The following is a 24547-nucleotide window of genomic DNA, read 5'->3' as shown; positions in this document are numbered from 1 at the left end:
TTCCTTTAAGATCCCAGAGCATTTATTAAGAGGATAGTGTTAGATTTGGGAGCCCTGGAGTCACATGGCCTGGGCTTCCAAATCCTGTGTGACTTTGGACATCATCTGTCGGCTTCTACATCCCCATGGGAAAATGGAGAAGAAACATTCTCCCCCAGGAGAGGAATGAAATAACTCTTCAATGCACACAAGCTATCAGAGCAGTGCCTGGGGCACTGGCTTTGTGCCTCACCGTCTCCTTGTTACTATCACCACCTGCCGAGTGCCAGGCAGGCATGCAGGTGCAGAGGGGGCCAGGGTGGGGACCCAGCCTCTGCTCACAGAGAGTCTAGGTCTCAAAGACCCTCACAAACCCCCTGCTGGGCCCTCCAGCCTTATCCTCACTCACCCCCTACCCCACCAGGCTGGGTTTAATGTTCCCCTGTTGTCATGCTTTTCCCAGCCTCAAAGCTTTTGCAAATGCTGTTCCTCACTCCTAGAACACACTCTTCTCTCCCTGTATCTGACTAAGGCCCACCCTTCAGGTCTCTTGTGAATGTCATGTCTTCAAAGAACCCGTTCTCCCTCCACCACTCAAATGTAAATCAGGTCCGCTTGTTAGTCTTCATAACTGTTTCCTCAATAGCATTAACTATAATTTGTCATATATGTTTATTTTGGCCACTATGTGACTAGAGTTATCTCCTCCACTAGGCTATAAGCTCAATCACGTCTGAACCACACCAATGGCCTGGCGCAGAGCTGGAGCCCCAAAGAAACAGCGAACGAACAAGAGGACATCGTGGATGCTGGTCCTAAAACATAATGAATACAAAGTAGAAGAGGAAAAGGAGCTTCCTGTACCTTGCCTGTCCCCAATCCCAGCATCCGCCCCAGGAGAAACCACTGTTTTTCAGTTTAGCACATTCTTAGACCCTTTCCTATATATTAATATTTCCATACAATTATGAATGTGTAGATATATAAAACTTTGCGTGAGAGTTATACAAACAGTAACAACAAATACGTTGTTACTTACAGTTATTTACATTCATTAACTCATGTATTCTTCATGGTGACTCTAAGAACAAGATTATCTGTGTCTGCTCTGCTTTATGAATAACAAAATTAGAGGACAGAAAAGCAATGCATTGAGTGACTTTCGTGCTGCCAGTGAAGGTTGGGACAAAAATCGGTGCCCATGTGCATGAGCTGAGAAGTCTATATTCTTTATCTCTCAATACACAATGACCCTCTAAGTGATTTTTTCCCATTTTATCTTGTTCCACTTAATTCGAGTATTGGCATCTTTTCAAGACCATATGCATATTGTGTGGGTGTGTATTTACTAAGAAAATAGAATTCCACAATATAAGTATTATTGTGATTCACTTAATTCTATGCTCGTGGTCTTGCTTCTAATTTTTCATTGTCATAAGTGACACAATGATGTACATGCTTGTCAAAGTGCACACATGCAAATACATCTCTAGGACAGATGCCTAGATATGGAATATCTAAGCTGAAGAATGGACACTTTGTGAGGTATTGATACTGCCAAGTAACTTCTCTGTTACCAACTTGCTCTCACACCAGAAGGGTGTGAGAGGGTGTGTCTCCCTGCACACTTGCCAACACGATGCCATCAATCTTAAACAATTTTATATGACCAGTCTGACTAAATTTATGATTCTGAGATTCTTCCAAAGTCCTTGTGGGATGTCTGAATCTCATTTTGATGGACCTGTGTGGGGAGGAGATGGAGCTGTGGAATAATAATTCAACTTTGATAAAAAACAAAAAGTAAGATTCTTTGCCACACTGCAAATGGGATTTCTGAATGTTCAGGCTCTCTCCTCTCCTGGCATCCATGCTGAGCAAGTCCTCTGCTTTGCACAGTAACTGACCGATCCCTGAGATACTTGCCGGTCAGGGTCAGCACACAAGGCCATGTGCAACTTCCCTGAAATCAGCCAGTCAAGACAGAGAATTTCAAGGCCAGTAAGAAACATTAAAATGGGAAAAAAATAAAAAAAAAATCTCCATTGTAGATTATTGGGAGTGAGATAATAATATCAGGGTTTTTTTTAATTTAGTATTTATTATGTACCAGGAACTCTGTTAAGTAAGTTACATTATTGCAATTAATTTTCACTACACATGTACAAGATAGCTGATGATATTTTTTTAAATAGGAGAGAAAATTGAGTCTTTTAGAAATTAAATGACATATCTAAGACCACAATGCTGGTGAGTAGCAGAGCTAGGATCCAGCTGTTTGTGCTCCCAAGCCCATGCTCTTACTGACATGCAATACCACCTTGCAGCACCTGCCCTGACACCTGCAGAGGGTGGGAGAGTGAATCCCAGCCATGGTTGAGGGGGTTTCCGTCTTACCCTGGACAAATTACTTCTTGTCTTCTGGAAGACAAACAGATATGTTTGTCGGTTTCCCCATATGTAACAAACAGATACGTATTCTCAGTATCTAGCACATGTCCTTATAAATAATGTGCCTTTGTTGAATAAAATAAATCAATAAGCACAGTGTGGATCTTAGAGAAGTTTATATATTTTTGGATTATGAGACCTAGGAATAGGCCATTAGCAAATTCTAATAAGGAGATATTTATAACTAAGTGGTGGTGGGGGAATCCCAATACCTTAGGAATTCAGAAACGGAGAAAGGACTAGAACCAGAGTAACTTACAGTTCCAGGTAACCCAGGGGGACCTGCAGGGCCGGCTTCACCCTAGATGAAGAAATGAAAAACAAATGACCATTAATCCTTCTGCCAACTCGGGGTTTATGCTGGGACAAGTCTGATAACACTGCTGGCCCCAGGCAACAGGGTTACCCATCCTGCACCTACCTTAATAGATAGACAGATCGATCAGTAGGTAGATGCACGCATTCCAAATTATAAAATATTTCAGACAAATGAAAATGTGCTTTTGAGAAGTATTTATATTGATACGTGCAGCTGTGGATCATTTACACTGCTATATGCTATTCCATTGTGCATATGCTAAAGAAGTCATCCATCTTCCATCTTCCCATTGATGACATTTAGGTCACTTCCCTCTGATTGCAATCACTCCCCACACCTGCCCTGGAGCACAGTGAATTTGCATTTGAAGGGCGCTCCCTTGGAGACTCCAGTGGGCCTTGCCCACACCCTCCGAAGGAGCAGCTGTTCTCAGGGAACAGAAGGGACAGTATTACCTTCCTGCAAACAGCACAGGCTTGGGGGTTCAATCACCTGAGCTTGAAACCCTAACTCTACTATTTTACAAATTATTTTTACCTCTTTTGGCTTGTTTCCTCTTTGTAAAACAACAATAATAATAATATAATACATACACATCATAGCATCATGTAGGGACTGGATGAGACAGTAAGGAGGGTGCTAAAATGTTACATTTGACCTGGGGAAAGGAGTCTTTAGCTGTTCCATGCAGGAGGACCCACAATGAGAGAATTCAATCTCCACAGCCTGTCATTTCACATGTGCCACATGGTGCCAAGGAACAGGTGTCTAGGCCTAGATCTGTTCCTGAAACAGCCCAAAGTTAGGTCTATCGCAGGCCTTCCAAATATGGACACTAGATGGACAAATCAATGAATAAAGTTGGCTTAGAGAGGGACAAGGTTGCTCTTAGTAATATCATAATACTAATAATACTATGATCCAAACTGTCATTTCACTTTCTACCATTATTCCTATTGTCATATAGCATTTAGTTCCAGGTACTAGTTTATGTATTTCACATGTATGAACTCATTCAATCTTTGTAAAATGCCCCTAAGCTATTTATGTATCCCCATTTCACAGATGAAAAAACTGAGGAATAAAAACATCAATTAACCTGCTCAAAGTCACACAATCACCCAATGGCTGAGCCTGGTTTTAACCTCAGAATCCATGCTCTTAAGGACTGTGTGGCATTACCCTGACTGAAGCTCCAGAGGCTTCGGGAAGAAAAACACTTTCTCGGCATTACTGTGTCTTATCTGATTGTACTTAATTTTCTTCCTGACATTGTTGAACTCATGCTCTAGGACCAATCTCATCGAAACCAATGTATTCTCCATTAAAAAGCACAAATGATCAAAGTTGAGTGTTCTCCTAGCTGAATGCATGGATGGGTGTAAATCAGAAGGGGGTCAGAGGAGAGATGTCCTCAAATCCTGAGGACATGAAGAAGTGAAGACTGTCTTCCAGAAACAGCCTCCTCATGCTGACAGCTGGGGGCAGGGAAGGAAAAGGGGGCCTGATGGGCTAGACCCCAGGGGTCTCTCTGACCTTGATAAAGAGGCCTGGCTAAGAAACATCTGTGAGTGTTGGAATTAACTTGACAGGCATGGGTACAAATCCCAGCTTCTCCACGAGTGGTTTAACTCTCAGCAGCATTATCATTTCTTATCATTGTCATGCCCACTTTCCAAGAGGCTGTGGGGCGTAAATGCTCATGGTTGGGGGTGAAGGGGGAAACAGAGGCAGGGATGTGCAGCCTATAGTCAGAAGAGGGCAATGTTGCTTTAATGTCCTATTTTGTATATTTTTAACCAAGATCGTCCATTATTACCTATTTCTCTGGAGGAAAAGAAAGGCAAACCAGATTCTTTGGAAGCTCGAATGTGATGCTTCTGTGGCCTTGGCAATTCTGCCCAAGTAATCAAAAGGGCTTTATGGTCTCACTAAGCCTTTGCATTCTGGAAATGAGTTTCTCAAATGGAAATTACATTTCTGAAAAGTCCACGAATGCAGCAGGCCTGAATGGCTTATCCACGCAAAGCCCTTTCCATCCAGGCCTCTATTTATAGACTGAACATCTGTCTGGAGCAAAGCCCTCGGGCTCCAGCCCCAGAGAAGGGAGATGGGAGCTTCCACCTGGAACCCAGAAGGGAGCAGGGCAGAAGGAGAGCTGGGAATTGGAGGGGAGACAGTGAACTTGGGAGAGCGAGGCAGCTTGACAAGCATCATGCTTGTCATCATGGAGGAAGAACGCAGCACCACTTCCTCGGCCAGCCCGGAGGTAGGCCCGGCATACGGCATCGCACTATGACAGCCAGGACTCTGGAGCTGCACTGGCTGGGTCAGATCCTGACTCCAACATGCTCTATTCACGCAGCCAGGGCAAATGACTTCGCTTTCCTGTGCCTCAGTTTCCTCATCTATGAAATGGGGCTATTGATAAGTCACCCTCACAGTATTGTCCTGAGAATCACCTGAGTCCCTCTAGGGACAGTGCTTAGGACAGCCCTGCACGTAATGAGTCTGCCCCAGGTCATTCTGCAAGCAGACATCGTTTATGCTTTACAACAACCCTCTGCAGCGGGGGCAGCAGAACCATTTTCAGGTTAGCAAGCCAAGGCGCAGGAAGGTCAGATAAGATGCAGCACAGCAGGCAGAGCCAGGGTCATAACCCAGGCCACGGTTCTGACTCCAAGAATGGTGCTCTTTCTACTAAACTGCAGGCAAACACACATAAACACATAAGGGAGATTTTTGTTTTGTTTTGTTTCTGGTGGGGTCTGTTTATAAAGTTGCTCTGTGACTCAAGGTGTATCTGGTCAGAGGCTGAGCACAAAGCACCTCACACAATGCCTTGCTCACGGTGGGGTCCCCAGCCATTTCCACATCCTCCAGCTCCCTCTAGAGTCTGAGATTCTGAAGATTAGGCCATGTCTTGTTCACTGTCATTTTTTTCCTGATGGCCCAGCAGAGGGTAAGTGTTCCATTAGACTCTGTTAAATAATGACTGTTGGAGCAAATGGATGTGTCTTTACTGGGCTGAAAGGGTTAGGGTTGGGGGCACAAGTTGGAACCCCATTGAAAGGACGTCAGTTACCATGGTTAAAGGTGTGTACTCTGGAGCCCGGCTGCCTCGACGCCGCCCGCCCTCTGTCCTGTCTGTCTGTAGTTCTACAAGTTTGAGAGACCTACACCTCTCTGTGCCTTCATTCTTTCATCTGTAAAATGGGAATCAGAATGAAAACGACTTCATAGTGCACCGTTATGAGGATGGTCAGAGTGAGAAATGGGAAACTCAAGAAACCGCAACTTGCAAAATAGATCGTTTGTATAGAACCCAGGGCTTCACGCGTGGCTCAAGCTCATGCCGCTTTAGCAAGGGCTCGCTTGGACTCTGCATTTCAGACAAGACCACAAGCTTCTCGCGCACATAGGGCTTCACAACAGCCTCACTCATGTGCCCAACTAATTAGCAGTTTCCCAGTTGACAAATTCTCAACAAATGCCAACTTGGGTCCACGTGCTGACTCCAGTCTACACCACCCCCGTGACAAAACCTCATCACACCCTGGAGTCCATAGACTCAGGGGTTCATGTAAGTGTACTAATCACAGGGCTCTCTTCCCAAGCAGGTCTCTAAAAATGCCGTGATGTTTTCTGATCAGCACAGCCTTCCCCAGGGCTCTGACATGAGTTGCAACAGATGAAGCACCTACTGGGGGCTCCAGGCCGGTCACTGTCCTGCATGATAGCTTGGATTCCAAGTGGGGCTGCCCTTCTGAGAAAGGACTGGGGCTGGCCCTGATCCTTAGGAGATGGAAATCATGGGGGATATCCTTTCTCAGACCATGCACGCCAAATTAGGGTTCACCATATTTTCAGTCCTGCTTTGGTGAAAGAACATTCCAGAGGGTAGGCATTTGTACCCTTTGACTGTGTGATTTTAAAAGTGACACCTTCCTCCCAGCATCTGCCAGTGTGTCACTCCAGATGAGTAGCCATCTGGAGCTTCCCTCCAAAACCATCAAAGTTAGACACCCGGGCTGGCAGGCTCCACCGTGATTCTGGAGCTTTGGGCACACATCAGAACCTCTCTGAGTGTCAGTCCTCTACATCTGCAAACCGTGCTTATTGATACCTGTGGGTTTTTCTGTTTGTTCCTGTGCCTTTCTCCATCCTGCCAGCTGTCCTAAGAGACAACCTCAGTGGTCTCTTGTCCATGCCCTCTGGCGTCCAGTGGTCTGGCAGGAGATTCAGGGCACAGGGAAGGGAGGGCTGACAGGGACTGGGACTGTGCCAGGCCAGGGATTCAATGTGTCAATTCCCCTGCCCCAGACCAGGATGGCTGCCAGGCTCCTTCCACAGTAAGCAGCCTCTATGGCTGCTGGGGACAGGCCCTTCCCACCTCTTGCTGTCCCCAGCCCTGGAGGGCCTCCCCACAACCCATCCATCCCCTGGGCACTGTCCATACCCTCCAACTGGTCCTTTCATTAAACCCTCTTCAATTGTTCACTTTGAACATGCTGCTCCTGGTGGTACCATGCCTGTTGCAGAGGGCGTTGGAAAATGGTGCACTGCAGAGCACACAGTAGGGCTCAGCAAATGCAGTTATTTCCCCTTTACTGAGACAGAGGCTGGCTCCAGGCTCAACCATACAGCAGGGACATGTCAGGTTCATGTATGATGCAGGAGAACTGACACTGCTGTAGGGCACACGAGGTTTGATTCACAGCAAATTCCTTATGCTCCCTTTGAGCCTCCATCACCCTCAACAAACACAGTCAGGAATCTCTACCTTCTAGAGTTGTAGCAGTACTCAGAGAGAGACTGAACATAAACAGGCCGAATGCAGCATAGGGTAGGTGCTCAAGCATGACAGGCACAAAAGGATGGATGGACGGATGGTCGGTTGGATGTGTCATCTCCGACATCATTGTCTCCTTTTTAATTTTACAACAATTGCAAACAAGAAAGTTTGAGGTTTATGTCTAACTTGTTTTCTCAAAGAGGAGCTCTGGAGTCATGCATACAAATACGTTCTGCAGAAATGTACAGATACAATACATTCTGCAGAAAAGCTCTTACTTTAGAAAAAAGCAACTAATGATAATTGATGATGGGGATGAGAACAAGTAGCTCCTACCTTTTCACCTCGGTCACCTTTCAGTCCTGGAAGTCCCAGTTCACCTTTTTCTCCCTATAGCAAAAGATAAAATTAGAAAACATTAGAACCCAAACTGAGCTTAATTCCTGCCCTTTCCAGGTAAGAGCCACATGGCTTTGGGATACAGATATATATACACCCGCCCTTGACTGGTCAGAAAAGTAGCCCCAGTGGGGCCTAACTCCAAGGGCCATCCTGTTGCTGAGTGGGAAGCCCCTAATTCTCCTCCTGGCACCTGACAGATGGCGCCTCCCCTGCGCGTTCCCATCAATCCCATCTGAAGATGCTCTGCCCTTTCCACCCCAAGCCACTGTCCTTTGCAGCAGCCCGTGGACCCAGGCAGGCCACTCCCCTCCCACCCCCTTGTATCAACACTGGGGAATACATGCTTCACCCACAACCTCCCCACAAGGGGCAGAGACTCCAGGGGGCCACTCTCCATGGGCACAGGTGAGGGGCCGGGTGGAGGGGAAGCTGCCATACTTACAGGGTTTCCTTTCTCTCCCCGCACACCCGGGAAGCCCGGAGGACCAGGGAGGCCCACTTCTCCCTGTGAAGACAACATGTCCATTGGGCGTCAATGAGAAGGCTCTCCCCAGGGAAAGCGCTCCTGTGGCCAGGCCCTGTGCTCTCCAGGCCCTGCTGTCCCCCCGCCCCTGACATCTTCTGGCTTTGTGGAAGTCACATAGAAAGCACTGTAGTGGGGAAAGGTGGATTCCAGAGCCTTTGTCCATGGCGGCCCCGAGCTCTTGTCCACTCTGTTTCCTTTCCCGAGAACCCCTATTTTGCCTTTCTTGGTGTCTAAATCCTCTTCATCCTTCAGGACTCAGCCACAAGACCACCTCCTCGCCATCGTTCCTGACAGTCCCTGAGTCTGCAAAGCTCTCTCCTGTGCCCCCACACCTGCATGTCACCACTCACTACACCTGTTCAATTGTCCTTCAACATCCAGTTTATCCTGGTTCATGGCTGTGACCCAATGCCCAACACAGCCACTGATGCATAGGACATGCTGATGATTATTGAGTAAATAAATGAATGTGTAAAATTAATATAGTGAGCTCCCAAAGAACAGGATTTATTGCTCTTGGTGTTTGAAGAATTTATATGAGACCTAGCGTATAACAATGAATGAATGAAATGAATGCATAAAGGCATGAACAGACCTTCTCTCCAGGTCGGCCTGCCAGGCCCTGCTCCCCGACTTCACCCTGGAAATGGAATAACAGACACTCTATTACCTTTCGTTCACACCTATGGAGACGCCTGTCACTCCCCAGCCGGCCCCGCACAACCCCAGCACCTGCCAGGCACAGCCCTTAGTTCTCAAGTATGTAGCCTGGTGACAGGGTCAAGAGTTATGGGCTCTGAAAACCAAAGTGTTAGTATTTCTGGAGAGAGGGGGTCCACACTCCCCATATTGTCTTTTGCCTCCCCCAAAAGAAACAATTCCTGGGATTGCCCCATAGAGTTTATACAGGTTGAATCCATTCACCTCAAGCTTAAATGCTTATAATTCAAAATATATGACTCCCAGAGCGACCCCATCTCTGAGTCTTGCTGCATATTAAGGAAACCGAGACTCCATGCTGGGTCCAATGACAAAGGGGAAGCTGGAAATGAACCTGTCCAAGCCAACTAGGTGTCCCGAGATTGTTGTTCAGTCTCCATGCATAAACACAGGTAGTCTTAGAGTTAGGTAACAGTTTTATTTCTCCTTTCCCATGGTGTGTTACAATGAAAGCCAGTCTTGGGTGACATTCTGTTAAACAACCAAGCTTATGTTAAGCATGCCCCAAAGCAGTACACACTGGTTCTTGTAGTTTGGAAGTTTTGTCCTCAGCCATTAGGTTCCTGCTATGGCCTGAATGTGTCCCCCCAAAATTCATATGTTGAAACATAATCTGCGATGTGGTGGTATTAAGAGGTGGGGCGTTTTGGGGTGATGAGTTCATTAGGGCTCCACCATCATGGATGGGGTTAGTGCCCTTATAAAAAAGGCTTGAGGGAGCCCTTTTACCTTTCCACCATGTGAGGACATAGATATAAAGTGCCATTTATGAAGCAGAGAGCCCTTACGAGCCCAAAATCTGCTGGCACCTTGATCTTGCACTTCCCAGCCTCCAATGCTATAGGAAATAAGGTGATACTGTTTATAAATTGCCCCTTTTAAGGTATTTTATCATAGCAGCCTGAAGGGACTAAGACAGCTCCTAAGTAGCACTTTGTGTTCAGGCTGATGTAAGGGACACTACCCTTATCCTAAGGCATCAGGCTGCTGCGTTTACCAAGTTAGCATTCATCCGGGAACAGAAGTACAAGGTAGTGGTGAGAGATTATAATTTTTAACCAATGGTGTGTCTTTAAAATCACTAACTTCTTGAATGACAATTTCTTTCTAACATTCATTATGCTATTGAGTAAAACTTTTGGTGCAGATTTCATAAGGAAATGTAAGTTTCTGAGAAGTGAGTGGACACACGAATGAATGAATGAGCAGGTGGTGTGCATGTGCATACGGATCTTCCCTGGAGCTCTGTAGCTATGCCAGACTCAACTGGTAGTGAAGTCCAGCACCACCACTTATCAGAGTGGAAGACAAGGAAAAAAAAGTAACCCAAAGCGTTGTTCAGCATAAGCACCCATTTCATCCTGTAGCTCTGGTGCCATAACAGTAACTGGCATCTGAAATCAGCACATATTGAGATGCTAGACACACTCCAATGCTCCCATCAATTCCCAGTGTTTACAAGCACAATTAACAAGAATTGCTCTAACCAGAATTGTGCAAATACTCGTCACTCAAATTGCCGCTTTAAATCTGCTAGGATGGCAACACATTTGCAGAGGGAACCGCTTCTTACATGCTGAGGCAGGATAAGTGGCTGAGTTTGGTTAGAGAAAAATGTTGAAGACTATCTGAAGTGCCCCCTGAATTTGTGTTGTGAACCCCAATCCCAAGGCACAATGCAAGTGGCTGGGCATCTTGAATTTCTGACGTGAGCCCCAAAACACTGGTGCTTCTGCTCGCACTGCAAACAGCTCCACTCCGTGGGTGGACTCTTGCAAATCTGCCATCTGTGACTTACTCACAATCATCTTGGAAAAGAATTTGTATCTTCACTTGGCACCTGGTCAAAATAAGGTAACTAGACCCCATGCCACGTCTCTCCTGGGACTATGACTGCGTCATAAGAGCATCGTAACTGCAGATGTTCAGTTTTAAACTTTCCAGAGAAATGTTTCAAACACAGAGCACTAGAATTGTACAAAAATGACACATGCAAGATGTAGCCATAAACTTCTCTGAATCCTTCGATCTGTGATTATCCAAAATATAAAACATATACATTGAAAAACTAGAGAAATCCCCAACAGTACCTCTAATTTTATCCCAGTAATTCTCATAATCAATCATTTTCATCTGCAGGACCCTGTGTAGCAAACTCGATGGGAACAGATTTCTTCACTACTGAATAGAAAGCTGAAATTCATACAATATAAACCTAGAAGGATTTGCAAATTCACAAATTTGAGAAAACACAACTATAAGATATTAACTCTGTAAAATCCTTGAAGTCCAGAATGCAAAAAAGAAGCAGCAAACCTATACACATGCTTTAAATTCTTTCTGGAAAGTGATAGAATTTCAACCAATCAATCAGACATTAAAAGGTGGCCTGGGTGCTTTTAAGACCAAGTGATTCACCTCCCTACAGACAACCACCTCAGGATACGCATGAAAACAAAGAAACACAGCAAATTGCATATCATTACATTTTAACGATCTGGGGATCATTATAAATACTTTTTAAATGCCTATATGGAACCTGAACATAGGAGGCTGCTGTGCCTGCAGGTGTGACGGGGGACTCGCTGGTGCCCTGACTGGGAGCGCAAGGACCTAGAGTCCAGGGAACCAGAGTCTGCAGGTGGCTCTAGGCAACACTCTCTGCACAGTTTGAGAAAACCTAGGTGTGCCTGAGTCAGCTGGGTGCAATGTAATCTGTGCTTTTGCAGCTCCATTTTAATTTTGTCTTCTACAGAATGACTATTATATGAAGAGTGAAACCACAGGGGATATTTGCCCACCAGCACCTTCACTGGCCAGAAAGAGATGACCTGAGACATGCCCTTCCATGAGGTCAGCACCGCCACTGTGTGGAGTCCAGGCCGCTCCTGTGCTTCTCCATCCAGTAAGCCCTTACTGAATACGTCTGCAGGGCCTGACTGTGGTTGAGGAGTGGGAGATCCAAAGGTGACCAAGACCCAGTCACTGCCCCTGAATCATTCATCCTCTGGAAGAGAGGGATCCCTGTGGGGGGTGGAGAGAACTCCCCACACAACCTCCAGTCTGGAGAACCAGTTTCCCCCAGAACCACAGGTTCCTGTGCACATGCACATGCATGTGCACAGACTCCACACACGGGCCAGCCCTCTGTAGTCTGTGCTTGCTGCATTTGAGCCCAGGCCAGACCTGAGCTGAGGGCCTCAAAGCAAACCATGAGGCTGCAGCGCATCAGGAAAGCTTCATAGGGACACAGCATTCCTGGAGGGAGCCTGTGCAGAGTGGCAGTTGTCACCACAGGGCACTCGGGGCTGCCCGCTGTCAGGGGGTGCCTCCCCCAAATCACATGCTGAGGAGCCCCCATTTCTCCCTTGGATCTGTTTCTCACACGTCTCCACCCACTGGAAGCTGAAGAGGGCTGAACTCTACAGACTGCATCAGCCAGGCGTCCCTGCCTTCTGGCTGTCTGTGGGTTCAGCCACTGGGGAGCACCGGCAGGAGCACAGAGCTGAGAGAGCGAGCGCGCACCAGCGAGAGAGTGTGCAGTGGGCCTGTCCCCCTCGCTCCCTGCCTGCCAGGATGACCTAGACAGTGATGGTGCTCTTCTCCCCAAGGCCACAGCTCTCACAGGAACGGCCCCTTCCCCAGCTCCAGGTCTCTCTGGGCTCCACGACCCACACCCTCCCCCTGCCCCTCTGTCCTGGGGATGGTCATGGCTCTAGCCAGTGTGTTGCCATTCCTGGTTAGAGCCCCTTAACCCTGTCCATGCCCCCTTTTTTGTTTTTATTTCAGCATATTATGGGGGTACAAAAGTTTAGGTTACATATATTGCCCTCCCCTCCCTTCAGAACTTCAAGCGTGTCCATCCCCCAGACGGTGCACATCACACTCATTATGTATGTATGCACCCATCCCCTCCCCCCCACATCTGCCCAACACCCAATTAATGTTAATCCTATATGTCCTCTAAGGTGTTGAAATAGCCCCTTTTCAATTTTCCTATCTGTTTTCTGCCAGGTTCCAGCTGACACAGCCTCTGCCCGTGAGAAGTTGAGGCTCACACACAGTCCCAAACACACCGTCTGGAATACCCAGCTTAATGGGAGGAGAAGTCCATACCCTGAGGCCAGGTTTTCCAGGCAGACCGTCCTCCCCTCTTTCTCCCGGCTCTCCCTGGAAGGAACACAAAGCATAGTTTACAGGACAGGGCCACATGTGGACTAAACATACTCACTGCTAGTTACAGATTTAAGGAAGAGAACTACTTGTACTTGGTGGTTTTGGACTCCGTTAATTCTGCGTGATCTCCTAACCATGGTCATCACACATAGCAGATCATCCCACCTCCCAGATCTTTATGCAGCAGCTCTAACTTTGATTTATAAAAATATAATTTAGCAGAACTGGCACTCTTTTCTTCTAGGGAGATTTAGAGTAAGGAGGTTGTTGCATAAGTGTTTCTGAAGATATGAAATTCTTGGTTAGCCATTTTTCCTTTGTCTTAAAAGATAAGAGAGAAGGATGCAGAATATTTACATACAATTAAACTAAATCCCAAATTCTTGGTTAGCCATTTGTCCTTTGTCTTAAAAGATAAGAGAGAAGGACGTAGAATATTTACATACAATTAAGCTAAATCCATATTTAATGTGCATTTTGTCACCAAAATAGTTGAGTTTCTAAGTCTGCTTATTGAAAAGGACAGCAAAGTTCCCATAATACTCAAGTTTCCTGTAATGGCTGCCTTTCAAGGACGGTTGACATGCATATTTGAGCCCTGTATGTTTGCTGTGAAAGAGTAACATTCATTTGTTAAAATGTGTTGTATAGTTCTATAGTTGCACATTTGAAGGATTTAAACTCTATTTGCTTCCCAATTTTATGATATTTAACCTCTGACTTTTACCTTAATAATCCTACTATAATAAGCCCCACTAGAATATTTTTAAAATTGAGGTCTCTTATTGCGTTAGTAAGGGTATCTGAAAGTTTTTCCTTCCTGAAAATAAAATACATATGCTTAGCAGATTAATTCTAAAGCCCAAAGCTTCCAAATCCTTCCCAAGTTATCTAAGAAGAAATAAAGAGCTCTCCTACATCTGACCTTGTAACTCTAAACATTTCGGCTGAGTCCTGATCCAAGGCTCAGGCAATCAGCTTATTTTAAAATTCACCAACAATCAAGAATTTCTTTTCCTTCTGTGTTTTGGGTTCCCAAACAGATACCAACCCAGGAGTACCAACCTTGGATCCTGGCAGGCCTGGTGGTCCATTCAGCCCATCCTTTCCAGGTGGTCCCTGGGCCAAGAGGGAAAACATAAAATAAAAATGCAAAGGCATTTTTAGGAAAGCATAGTATCGAGATGTTTCAAGCCAGGAGCTGATTTTGCAGCCAGAAACCAGGAGGCCAGGGCCGTCCCTGCTCATCAGCTGCTGCCTCTCTCCAGGGTGACTGTGGTGTCTGTTGGACCATGTTTCCTTTACACATTCTGTTGTGATTGAATCAAATATCACTATCTGGTTCATGAACAATTTCTAGTACCCTGGCCATACGTGGAGGGTAGGTTATGGGGTGGGGGGGCAGGACACTTTCCAAAACTTCTTCTGATGGCTTCATTTCTACCCTAAGCTTCAAAGAGGCCCCTGGGGACAACACCATCCACATTACTCCAACTCTCTCCTCTCCAGAATCTCTCTGCCATCTGTCTCCCCTCCCATTACCGTGCTCCCTTCCTCTTGTCCTTCGAAAAGGCAAGAATTCAACCAGCTGGCATGATTTGGCATGACTGCTTTTTGTTTCCTATGACGACACTCAGGAGCTCTGTGTTGTATTTTCCAATACGAGGTGCTTCCTCGACCACCATCCTTACAATGTGGCAGGACAGATGTCATTGCACCTGCTTGCAGGTCAGGAGCCAAAGGCTCTGAAGGTTGAGTGACTTACACGAGGCCACAGGGCAAGTGCTGGGGACCCACAGAGTTTAAACCCAGGCCTCCTGGCTCCACGCCTCCAGGCCCCTTCCTTCCATTTGATCTTCTCCTTTTTCCATGTTCCTTAAATGCCATATCAGGTACGTACACACTCGCCCAGACTGATATAAGGGAAATCATTTTCCCCAACAGAGTCTCCCATGTGCTTTTGCTTTAACAGCTATTAGTGCTATTCAAAAGTTAATGGTTTTTATACCCTGGTGATTCTTCACCCACAAAACCTGCTGCCACCCAATTTAAGAATCATGTCTCCCTGTGTCTCCAGCCTGAACTGGTGACTATCGAAAGGAGAGCCCCACCTGCATACAGCTGGTATGCTGGAAGCTAAGGCTTCTGGAAGGGTAGGAGGAAGGGCTTGTTTGGGGGTTTAAGGCCACTGGGTCCACAAAAGCATGATCTTGACCAAGAGCGAATGTCAAAGTCAAAAGCGATGCTTCCAGCCTTCTCTGGCTACAGCCTCATCCTGATAGACTGTGAATGCCTTTGACTATCTTTTTCTCTTCTCATAACACCCTCCCCTCTTCTAAATGTTCACACTAATATAAATACTTTTTGATGAACCCTTTAGCTCAGAAGAGATTGTCAATGTATTTGAATTTTCAGACAGCCCCATCACTTGCGTAAAATATTTGTTGGTGACAATGCTGTTGTCCCGGGAATGTTTGTAGGTAACGGTGCATTCACCTGGCATGGTGTTCCTTCTGGATGTGAGTCAGTTCACCTGAGCATCCATCACAACCCTGGATTTATGTCTGACACCCTCGTCTTGCATCTGCATCCTCCATCAGTGCTGGGGGTTACATAGGTCACCCCTAGCCGAGCCTTCCCTCTAGGGAGTTCCCCAAGGGAGAACTAGGGGAAGGAAGTCCATGACACTGGAGCAGAGGCTTCCCTGGGGGCAGACCATGGGGTCCATCCAGGACTCATCCACCGGGCACCAGAGTGCTCACAGGCCACCCTGCCATTCCGCCCTGACAAGCTGCACACCACTATGGCAAGGGGACACATCTAACTGTACCCGTGTCCCTCCCACATGGGCAGACACTAAGGTTTGCTGAGCTCCACTCACCAGACTTAAAAGAAATTAAAAGGCCCCTGAGACACTCAGGGTCTCTCAGTTTGCTGGGTGAGGAAACACAATCAGGATGATAGCGGAAGAGTTTGCCACACCCAGCCTTTCCTCAATCTCCGTGCACATTGCTTCTGGTCCCTCGGGTGTCCCTTAAGGACAACTGGGCCCACCTTCAACAGCAAAGGATTTTTGAATATGTCTTTGGGTGACAAGATCAAGGGCAGTGGCCTGAGGAGAGTAGCCAGGGCTTTGGACACATCTCAGCAGGCAGGGCACAAGGAAACCTCCACAGAAGGCCCGATTCTGGGGGCTGAGTGCCAGGCCTTGGTCCCCACTGACTAAGGAGCCATCAGGTTGGGAAAGCAGCCCTGAGCCAGCTGCAAGGCCCCGTCATTCCTGACTGAGCTACAGAGGGGCAGGGAGATGCTCAGAGATACTCACCGCGTGCCCGGGAGGCCCAGGTTTGCCTGGGAAGCCGATCTCTCCAGGTAAACCCTGAAAGGGGACCACATGAAAACTGTTAGTCTGAACTATTTGGAGGTCAGATCCTTGGCCCAGTGTCTTCCTGGCACAGGCCTAGGCCTCTGGTGCTGAGGAGGTCCCAGGGCCCTCTGCCATCCTCACTCTGGCCACTGGGAAGCAGGAGTGGCTGCACCTGCAAGGCCCACATATCCACGGCTCGTCTGGTCTGTGCTGGGGCCCCCGTCATATTTACTGCTGCCTGGTAGGATGGATGGAACTGCCTCCCTCTTCTGATTGCTGGTGTGCTCCACCCAGAGGGAAGGGTGGTTTCTGCCCCCTGCCCCTTATGCCTACTTTGAGGACATTTTCCTGGTGTCCCCTGAGAAATCGGAGCGGAGGAAATGTTGACAACCACTTTCCCTGGTCCTCTGATTTGCCTCAAAGCCAAACCACAAACTATTAAAAGACACTAGAGAGGGCAACCCCAGACTGATGTACGTCCCACACCATGTCTCCAGAAACAGCTGACCAGAGCTCTGCATGAGCTGGAGTGATATTCTAACCTATGGGGCCCAAAGGTTGGAGAGTCCAGAGGCTTGGGGGGTCCACATGTGGGGGCCCTCCTGCTTGTGCTTTGGCACTAGACCCAGGCAGAGAGAAGACAAGTGATAAACACAAAGATGTCATCGGCTCCCACAGGCCAGAAAATCACCATCTAACTGCCCTTGTGAGAAGAAATCAACACCAGTCTTACCGGAGGGCCTCCAGGTCCGGGGGGGCCTGGGACACCAGGTGGTCCTGGGGGGCCCTGTGAAGAAAGCAATGGGGGGGGGTTATAAAGTGCCCAGACCAGCCACACAAGCTGCCATGGAGAGACACAAAGGGAAGGGCGCATGGTGACGAGGCGGGGGCTTTGTTTGTAATGTCTTGTTTTTCAAACAGAAAGAACAAAAGCAAAAAGAAAAGATTTGAAGTAAAATTTGCAAAATGCTGACATGCATCATACTTGGATATATGACCGTCTGTGTATTCTCTATTCTGCTATATATTTAAAATATTTGAACATTTAAAGTAAACACGTATGTTCGTGCAGGCATGCATACACACGATGGGCTGACCCCTTAACAAAGATCTTCTGGAACAGTAGTTCCCAATCGTGAGTCATGGTATGGAGCTGAAGTCAGTGTCAGAATCACCTAGGGTGAATAGTGTGGGTTTCAGCCAAGACCCTCTGATTCTGCAGGCCTGGGCCTGGGGTGGGTGGGGCCCCACATCTGTACTTCTGAACGTTTTCCTGGTGATTCTATGCAGACCAGTCACGACAGCTGCTCGCCAGCCCTAGATTCATCCATTATTTCAATCATCCATCGCCTGCACTTATACTTTAGGGGACCCTCAATGTCCAGGAACAGAAGCAGCCACTGTCAGTCAACAGAAATGTAGGACAGCTTTGGTCCTGGGTGAGGGCGAGAGGTGGGCAGGGGAGGAGCAGCCAGACAGGTCGTGAGGTTAGAACAAGAGAAAGGCCGGAGTAAACCCAGGAGCACAGAGCAGGGAGGGACTCTCTGCACCTGGTGGGAGGGAGGCAAGGGCCTGAGTCCTAAGACAGCCCAGGAAATCACCCACTGGCCAGGCAGACAGGCAGGGGCGCCTCGTGCATGAAGGCTGCCGGTCAAGGTATTGTGGTTTGAGCAACAGCCAAGAGTTCTGTATGAGGACAGTGCGGGCCTGCCCAGGGCCAGGACAGAGACCTTGGGTCCCAGTAGGAGGATTTGGGACTTCCCGTGTAGTCTTAGGAAGAACTAAAGGCACCTAGGAAGACACGTGTGGGTCACACGTGTGTTTAGTAAGGCGGCTGTAGTCGGGAGGAGGCAGGAGGGAGGGAACACGGGCCCCGTGTTCTGAGAATTTATAGGTTCCCAACAACCCCCCCGCCCAGGGACCACTCGTTTTAGAGCAACCAGTTACTCCACAGCTGGAGAAGCCTCGGGCCTCCCGTTTTCGAAGGGATAATGTCCTTCCAGGTGTGTTCACAACCTCACCTCATCACTGCCTGCCACTGCCCCACCCAATCCTGGGGGCACAGAGCACTTCTGCTTGCGCAGGCGGCCTCCGGACATGCCCTCCCCGCCTCCCCACGCCACACCTGCCTTCGCGCGGCCACCTTTCCCAGAGCCTCTCCCCCTCCTCAGGTGGAATGAATCTCCCCCTCCTCACGCTCAAGGCTCGCACACCTGCTCCTCTGAATGCAGACCCGGGAGGGCAGGCCGGGCTCCTTCCCTCTGCATCGGGCACAGCGCGGGGCGGGCCCCCGGCAGGTGCTCAGTAAACGGAGTCACCCGAGTTGAGCTCTGCGTTCAGAAGAAATACCACCACGTGGCCGCGCGAGGGCGATAAACGCTACAAAGCGGCCGAGGAGGCTGCATCCGGGGACTGTTCCCCGTGCGCCCTCTGGAGGCACAGGTGCAGCAAAACAGGCATTGAAAGAGACCATTAACCACATGGGACTTTGCCGGGCACCTGGGCCTCATTTTCTCTGGCGCTCGCTCAGTCCCCTAGCATCTGCGCTCATCGTATTCATCTGCTCACAGCCGGAGCACCTGCGGGCCCAGGCAGGGCTGCAGGGTGCCCTGGGCGGTACGACCTGGGTCCTCCCTGATGGATGAGGGCTGAGCGAGGCCCCAAGGAAGACCCCTCCTAACCCCACTGAGCGCTCAGCCTTAAGAAGCACACGGGCCGCTCCAGCCCGGCTCTGCTCACCTCTCTTGCCAAAGCAGGAGCCCTGCAGCGACACCCTCAGCTCCCCCCACTCCAGAGGCACATTCCAGGCAATCTAATTGGACTCCAATATGATCTTTGAGGGTCTCCCAGAACCCCCAGCCCCACAGAGCTTATCCGAGGGTCCAGCCCTCCCTCTGCTAGCAATTTGGATGCATTTACTTTTCCTCTCTCCTTCCATCCCCAGCTATGCCGTGGCCCCAGGGGTGTTTTGTGCTCTTCCAAAATAGGAATCCCAGGACACCAGGCTCCTGACCTGCCCATCACTCTGACCCCACCTCCCTGCCTTCTTTACCTCTTGCAAACACCCTGGAATGCCGTGTTTGCTGGTTTTAGAGTCTCACAGCATGTTAGAGTTGATGGATCTTTAATGATCATCTGTGGAAATTAAACCTCCTTGTTTGACAATGAAGAATACTGAGGCCCAGAGAGGGTCAGGACCCCAGCTGAGGTTACACAGCCATCATCTGCAGTGGGGAGAGATATGTGGCTCCTGCTGCAGAAGCACCTAGAAAGCTCATCATAAACACAGGTTCACAGGCCCTTTCTTTAGACTCAGAGGCTGACCACAGGTCAGGGCAGGTCCCAGAGGTCAGTGACTTTCTGATGAGCCAGCAGGTACGGGAATTAGTCATTAGCCTACCTCCACACACCAGCAGCAGCAGCAATGAAAATCATGCAAACATAACAAGGGGAGGGAGGACAAACTAGCACCACAGGAGTAGGACAGGGAATCAGCTACCTCCACCCCCACCTTCAAGCACTGACCACATTTGAGCCCTCCAATGGTCATGGCAAGCAGGTCTCGTTCATCCCACTCTGTAACAAGGAACTGGGACTTGGAGGAAAATTGCCTGATGTTAGAGCACGCTGGCATTCAGATGCAGCGCCCAGGCCCAGGAGCGGTGGGCACATTGGCATGTCAGAAAGCATGAAGCAGAGGGAACGACAGAGGGAACGACAGACGGCTATAGGAACCTGGCTTCCTAGTTCAGGGGTGGCTGGCCTACGCACAGCTGTGAGTCCATCATGTAAGATCCAACCCAGGGTACCAGGTAGTACATATGCAAACTCCATATTGCCTGAGTCTGAACCACTGAGCTCCCCAAATACATCAAGGTGCATGATTACTGGCAAACCCCGGTCACGAAAAGCCTGGTAATATTTGTATCTGTAGCACCCAGCTCAACGTCTGGCATTCAGTAAAGGTTTTCTGAATGGAAATGACTTCAAAGTTAAAAATGAAAGAATGAAATATATTTTCCAGGGTAGCAAACAAAGAGTCGTAGAAAAAAAAATTGTAGCTTAAAATAATTTGATAGAACTACACTGACAGTGAATTTTAAAATATACAAGCTTTGCTCACTAGGAAGCAAGGTCATAAAACAAAGACAAAAAACATTCCATTTTTCATTATTAGCAGCAAAGTGCCACAGTCGATGTGAAATCTTTAGAAAACTGTGAATTATGATGGCTCATATATTCCTATTCCTTGCCGTATCCCGACCGGAATGAGAGGTATAGAAATGAATCTCAGATTGCATCCAAGGTGCCCATCATTCATGCAACACTTTCATGTCAGCAACTGTAAAAATTGACTTCTGAAGTGCAGTGGGCAGTTTCCTGGGTGGGTGCCTCCCTGCCAATGCACAATAGATGGGTGACTACCACCCCGGGGAGGCTGGGGTGGAGGTGGAGGTGCCCAGTCCCAGGCCATGCTGAAGCCGGCTGCTTTACCGCAGCTCTGGGAGGACCAGGCAGAAGAGCCCAGAAACTACCTGTGCCCACTGCTTGCTGCCAACATGTCCAGAACAGGGACAGCCACCGTTTGATTACCTGGTGTTCCCTGTACTTTGGGGACCTCATTATCTCCTGTCATGGTCCCGTGCTTCTCTTCAACCTCCTTTTATTTTTATATTGCCCTCCTTTTATTTTTATTATTATTTTTAACAAATGATGAGACCAAAGTTCAAAGGGTTGGGTAGCTTATTCGAGACCCCTCAGCCAGAAAGTGGTGCGGGCTGGGATCTGGGCCTGCGTCTCCCTGGCTCTCACTCCGCACATTCTCCCCCGGCGCTGCTTCAGCGTTACACACTTGCACTGATCTGTAGGGAGGGCTGGGGCATGGGGAGGGCTTGGGACTGTGATGTGGGGGGCAAGGAAGAATGAAGGAAGTCTGAACGCCTGCAAGTGCCAGGCACGGGGTGCCAGGAGTTCCCTGTTTTGCCCACACTGTGGTACCCTGTGGGGGTTGTGCAGTGATGCTGCATTGACAAATAAGGGGGACTAAGAGAATTGAAGGCCAAGGTCACCTGGGGAGAGAGGGATCGGAGTTGAAGCCAGGTGTCTACTTAGCAGAGGGTGTCCCTGAGCGGATCCCCCTGCATCTGGGAGTCTCACCTCTCACCTGTGACATGGGGACAGGGACCCTGTGTCTTCCCATCTGGCCAAGTGGTTGTCAGGATCCACAGGGACAGCACATCTGGAACCATGTCGAAGCAGGGGGCTGGGCTGAAGTGTGACAGCCCAGGAAGCTACACCAGAGCTGAGCCTTAAAGTCCCGTAGGCGTTAGGAGAGGAGGAGCAGGAGGAAGAGACCAGGAATCCAGGGAGGGAGAGCAGTGCCTATCTGGGAACAGAGGCCCCTGTGATTGGGGCCTAACTCCATCATTTTACAGATGGGGAAACTGAGCCCCAAAGAGGGAAAAGGACTTGGCCCTGACCCAGTGTGTTGGAAGACAGACTGAAACCTGAATGGAGGTATCTTGGCCCCTACGATAGTGATGGCTCTTCTGATTTTTCAGGCCTCCCAGTGGAGCCCCTCACAGTTCTCACTCAAGTCATTATCCCACCACTCTCTGCTTGGGGCCTTGGTGCTCCTGCTGCACCAGCTCTGGTAGATTCCTGAACGTACACTGTGTGTCCCAGGGAGGCCCCGCCTCGCCCCGCCCCTGCCTGGCTGGCTGGGCCTTGTCTGTCAAGGTCAGGGAGCTCCCTCATAGAAGGTTTCCTGGCCACCTCGTCCTTGAAATTCCTTCTGGAGGGCACACGGTGGCCATTCTGCCCATATCAGCAGCTCCTCCACGTCAGGAAGGAGGAGGAAGGACGGAATCAGAGAGGACAGACAAATGACCCACTGATCGTTCCTTTTAATGATTTGAGGAGGTGACTAGCAGGATGCTAGCTACCAACCTGAGAATCGCTAGCTGGTCATTTATTTAATCAGAAAAGGTGGTGTTGCTATGGAAGAGAATTTAAAAGACAGTAGTTACCTGCGGTCCCAGCAATCCAGGGATTCCAGGCGGTCCCGTGTCACCCTTCTTCCCCTGAGTGCAAAAGAAGAAGCCACAATTAACAGGCAGGCAGTCATCACCCATAGCCACCCCAGTGACATGTCCTGGTGGAAATTCCGGTCTCAGTAGCTCCCTGATTAACTGTCCCCTCAGGAGTGCTCTGAAGAGCAGCAGCCCGGGAGTGGGAAAGGGTTCAGGCTCTGGGGTCAGGGGGGCTCAGCCTTGGATCCCAGCTCTGTGACTTTGATGTTTTTGGTAACTAACACACGGCCCCAGATTCAAAAGGTACAAAAAGGTAGACCTGAGAAAAATCTCCTTCTTATCCCACTCTCAGCCACTCAGTTCCTTTCCTTAGAGGCAACTAATTTACCAGATGTTGGTTGATCTTTCCCGAGATATTCTATGTACTGGTAAGCATAGAATCACACACACACTCTTCTGCCTCCATTTTATCCTCACAAACTACAGCATGCCATTCAATCTGTTAACAAACGCTTTTTTCCACGCAATTTATCCAGGTTGCATCCTATTTGGTACGTGGAGAGGTTCTCTGGTCCTTTCACAGCTACGGTTTTCACCCTAAGGATGAGACGTGGTGCATTTGAACAATGCCTTCCTCATGGACAGGGTGGTGATTTGGGCCATTTCCACTCTTCTGTTAGAATCCGTGCTGCAGTGCATACCCCATGCCCGGCAGGGCGATCTTGTGGGGTGATCTTGTGGGGTGACCTCGTCATCACCAAACTCCCCCCAAATCCACCTCTTTAAATAGGGGTGAGGTGTGTGTTGGTTAATCTAGTTTGTACGAAGTGATAATGGCATATGTTGTATAACAGAGGTTATCTGAAGGATGGAATGCAGGAATTTTTATTTATGTTCTGGTGGTTTTCTTGATTAAATATAAACACTGCAATCAGAAATTGAAAGTAAAACATGATCTTGGATAAGACCCGTATTTTTTGAGTACCTATTTTGTGGCAAACTCTCTTTCTGGTTCTCCCCACACTGCCCTCACTTAATTTACTCTGCAAGAAGACCCTGGACCACTGCAGCAGCCTCCTAAACAGCCCCTCCTTCACGCTCAGCCATGCACTTTTCCCCTCAAGCAGCCAGGACTGTATCATTAAACCATACATCAGGCATGTCACCTCTGCTCAAAACACTCCAGTGCTTCTCAACTCACCCAGCACAAAAGTTGAATGGCCTCCAGCCTGCCCTCTGTGACCTCATGCCCTCCACCCATTCCATTTTCACCAATGCTGTCCCCACCTCCACCTGCACTGGCCTCCCTCCTCTACCTTGAACACACCAGATACATTCCAACCTCAAGGTCTTCCTGTTGGCTTTTCCTTCTGCCTGGAATGCTTGTTCCCCAGGTATCCACAGGGATTCATTCCTCAATTCAGTCTGGTCTCTACTTGGATGCCCCCTTCTCTGAATGTCTTCTTTGACCAGCTGAACCAGAATGGCATTTCCTCTGCCCCACCATGTCCCCTTTCCCTGCCATGTTTCCCTCTGTGTCACCACCAGAAGCACCACTGATGTCTGTGTTTACTTGTTGCCTGTTTACCCCTCCTGGGACACAAGCCTCCTGGAAGCAGGCACTGCCTCTGTTTTTGTTTGATGCTGTATCTGTGGGCTTAGAGCATCACCTGCTGCATGGTGGACACTTGGTAAACATTTGTGGCTGCAGGAATTGTCCCTCTGACATTGATGTGGTCCCCATGACAGTGGCAGTGGGCATGGCAGTGAAAAATTAGGG

At 48.6% G+C, this 24547-nt stretch overlaps 1 protein-coding gene across 1 annotated transcript in view; it reads right to left on the bottom strand.

The window, feature by feature from the left end:
• The window catches only part of COL22A1 (collagen type XXII alpha 1 chain), a 253599-nt gene that overhangs the window by 95061 nt on the left and 133991 nt on the right, over positions 1 to 24547 (bottom strand). The window contains exons 23-31 of the mRNA XM_045561068.1: positions 22765 to 22818; positions 17469 to 17522; positions 16694 to 16747; positions 14434 to 14487; positions 13309 to 13362; positions 9068 to 9112; positions 8389 to 8451; positions 7881 to 7934; positions 2690 to 2731 (exon numbers count right to left, since the gene is read on the bottom strand). Coding sequence (XP_045417024.1) covers positions 2690 to 2731; positions 7881 to 7934; positions 8389 to 8451; positions 9068 to 9112; positions 13309 to 13362; positions 14434 to 14487; positions 16694 to 16747; positions 17469 to 17522; positions 22765 to 22818 — 474 coding nt within the window. The remainder of the gene's footprint in view (positions 1 to 2689; positions 2732 to 7880; positions 7935 to 8388; positions 8452 to 9067; positions 9113 to 13308; positions 13363 to 14433; positions 14488 to 16693; positions 16748 to 17468; positions 17523 to 22764; positions 22819 to 24547) is intronic.

Source organism: Lemur catta, chromosome 9 (genome assembly GCF_020740605.2).
Source record: "Lemur catta isolate mLemCat1 chromosome 9, mLemCat1.pri, whole genome shotgun sequence".
Lineage (NCBI taxonomy): Eukaryota > Metazoa > Chordata > Mammalia > Primates > Lemuridae > Lemur > Lemur catta.
This window is presented reverse-complemented; position numbering and strand designations above follow the sequence as displayed.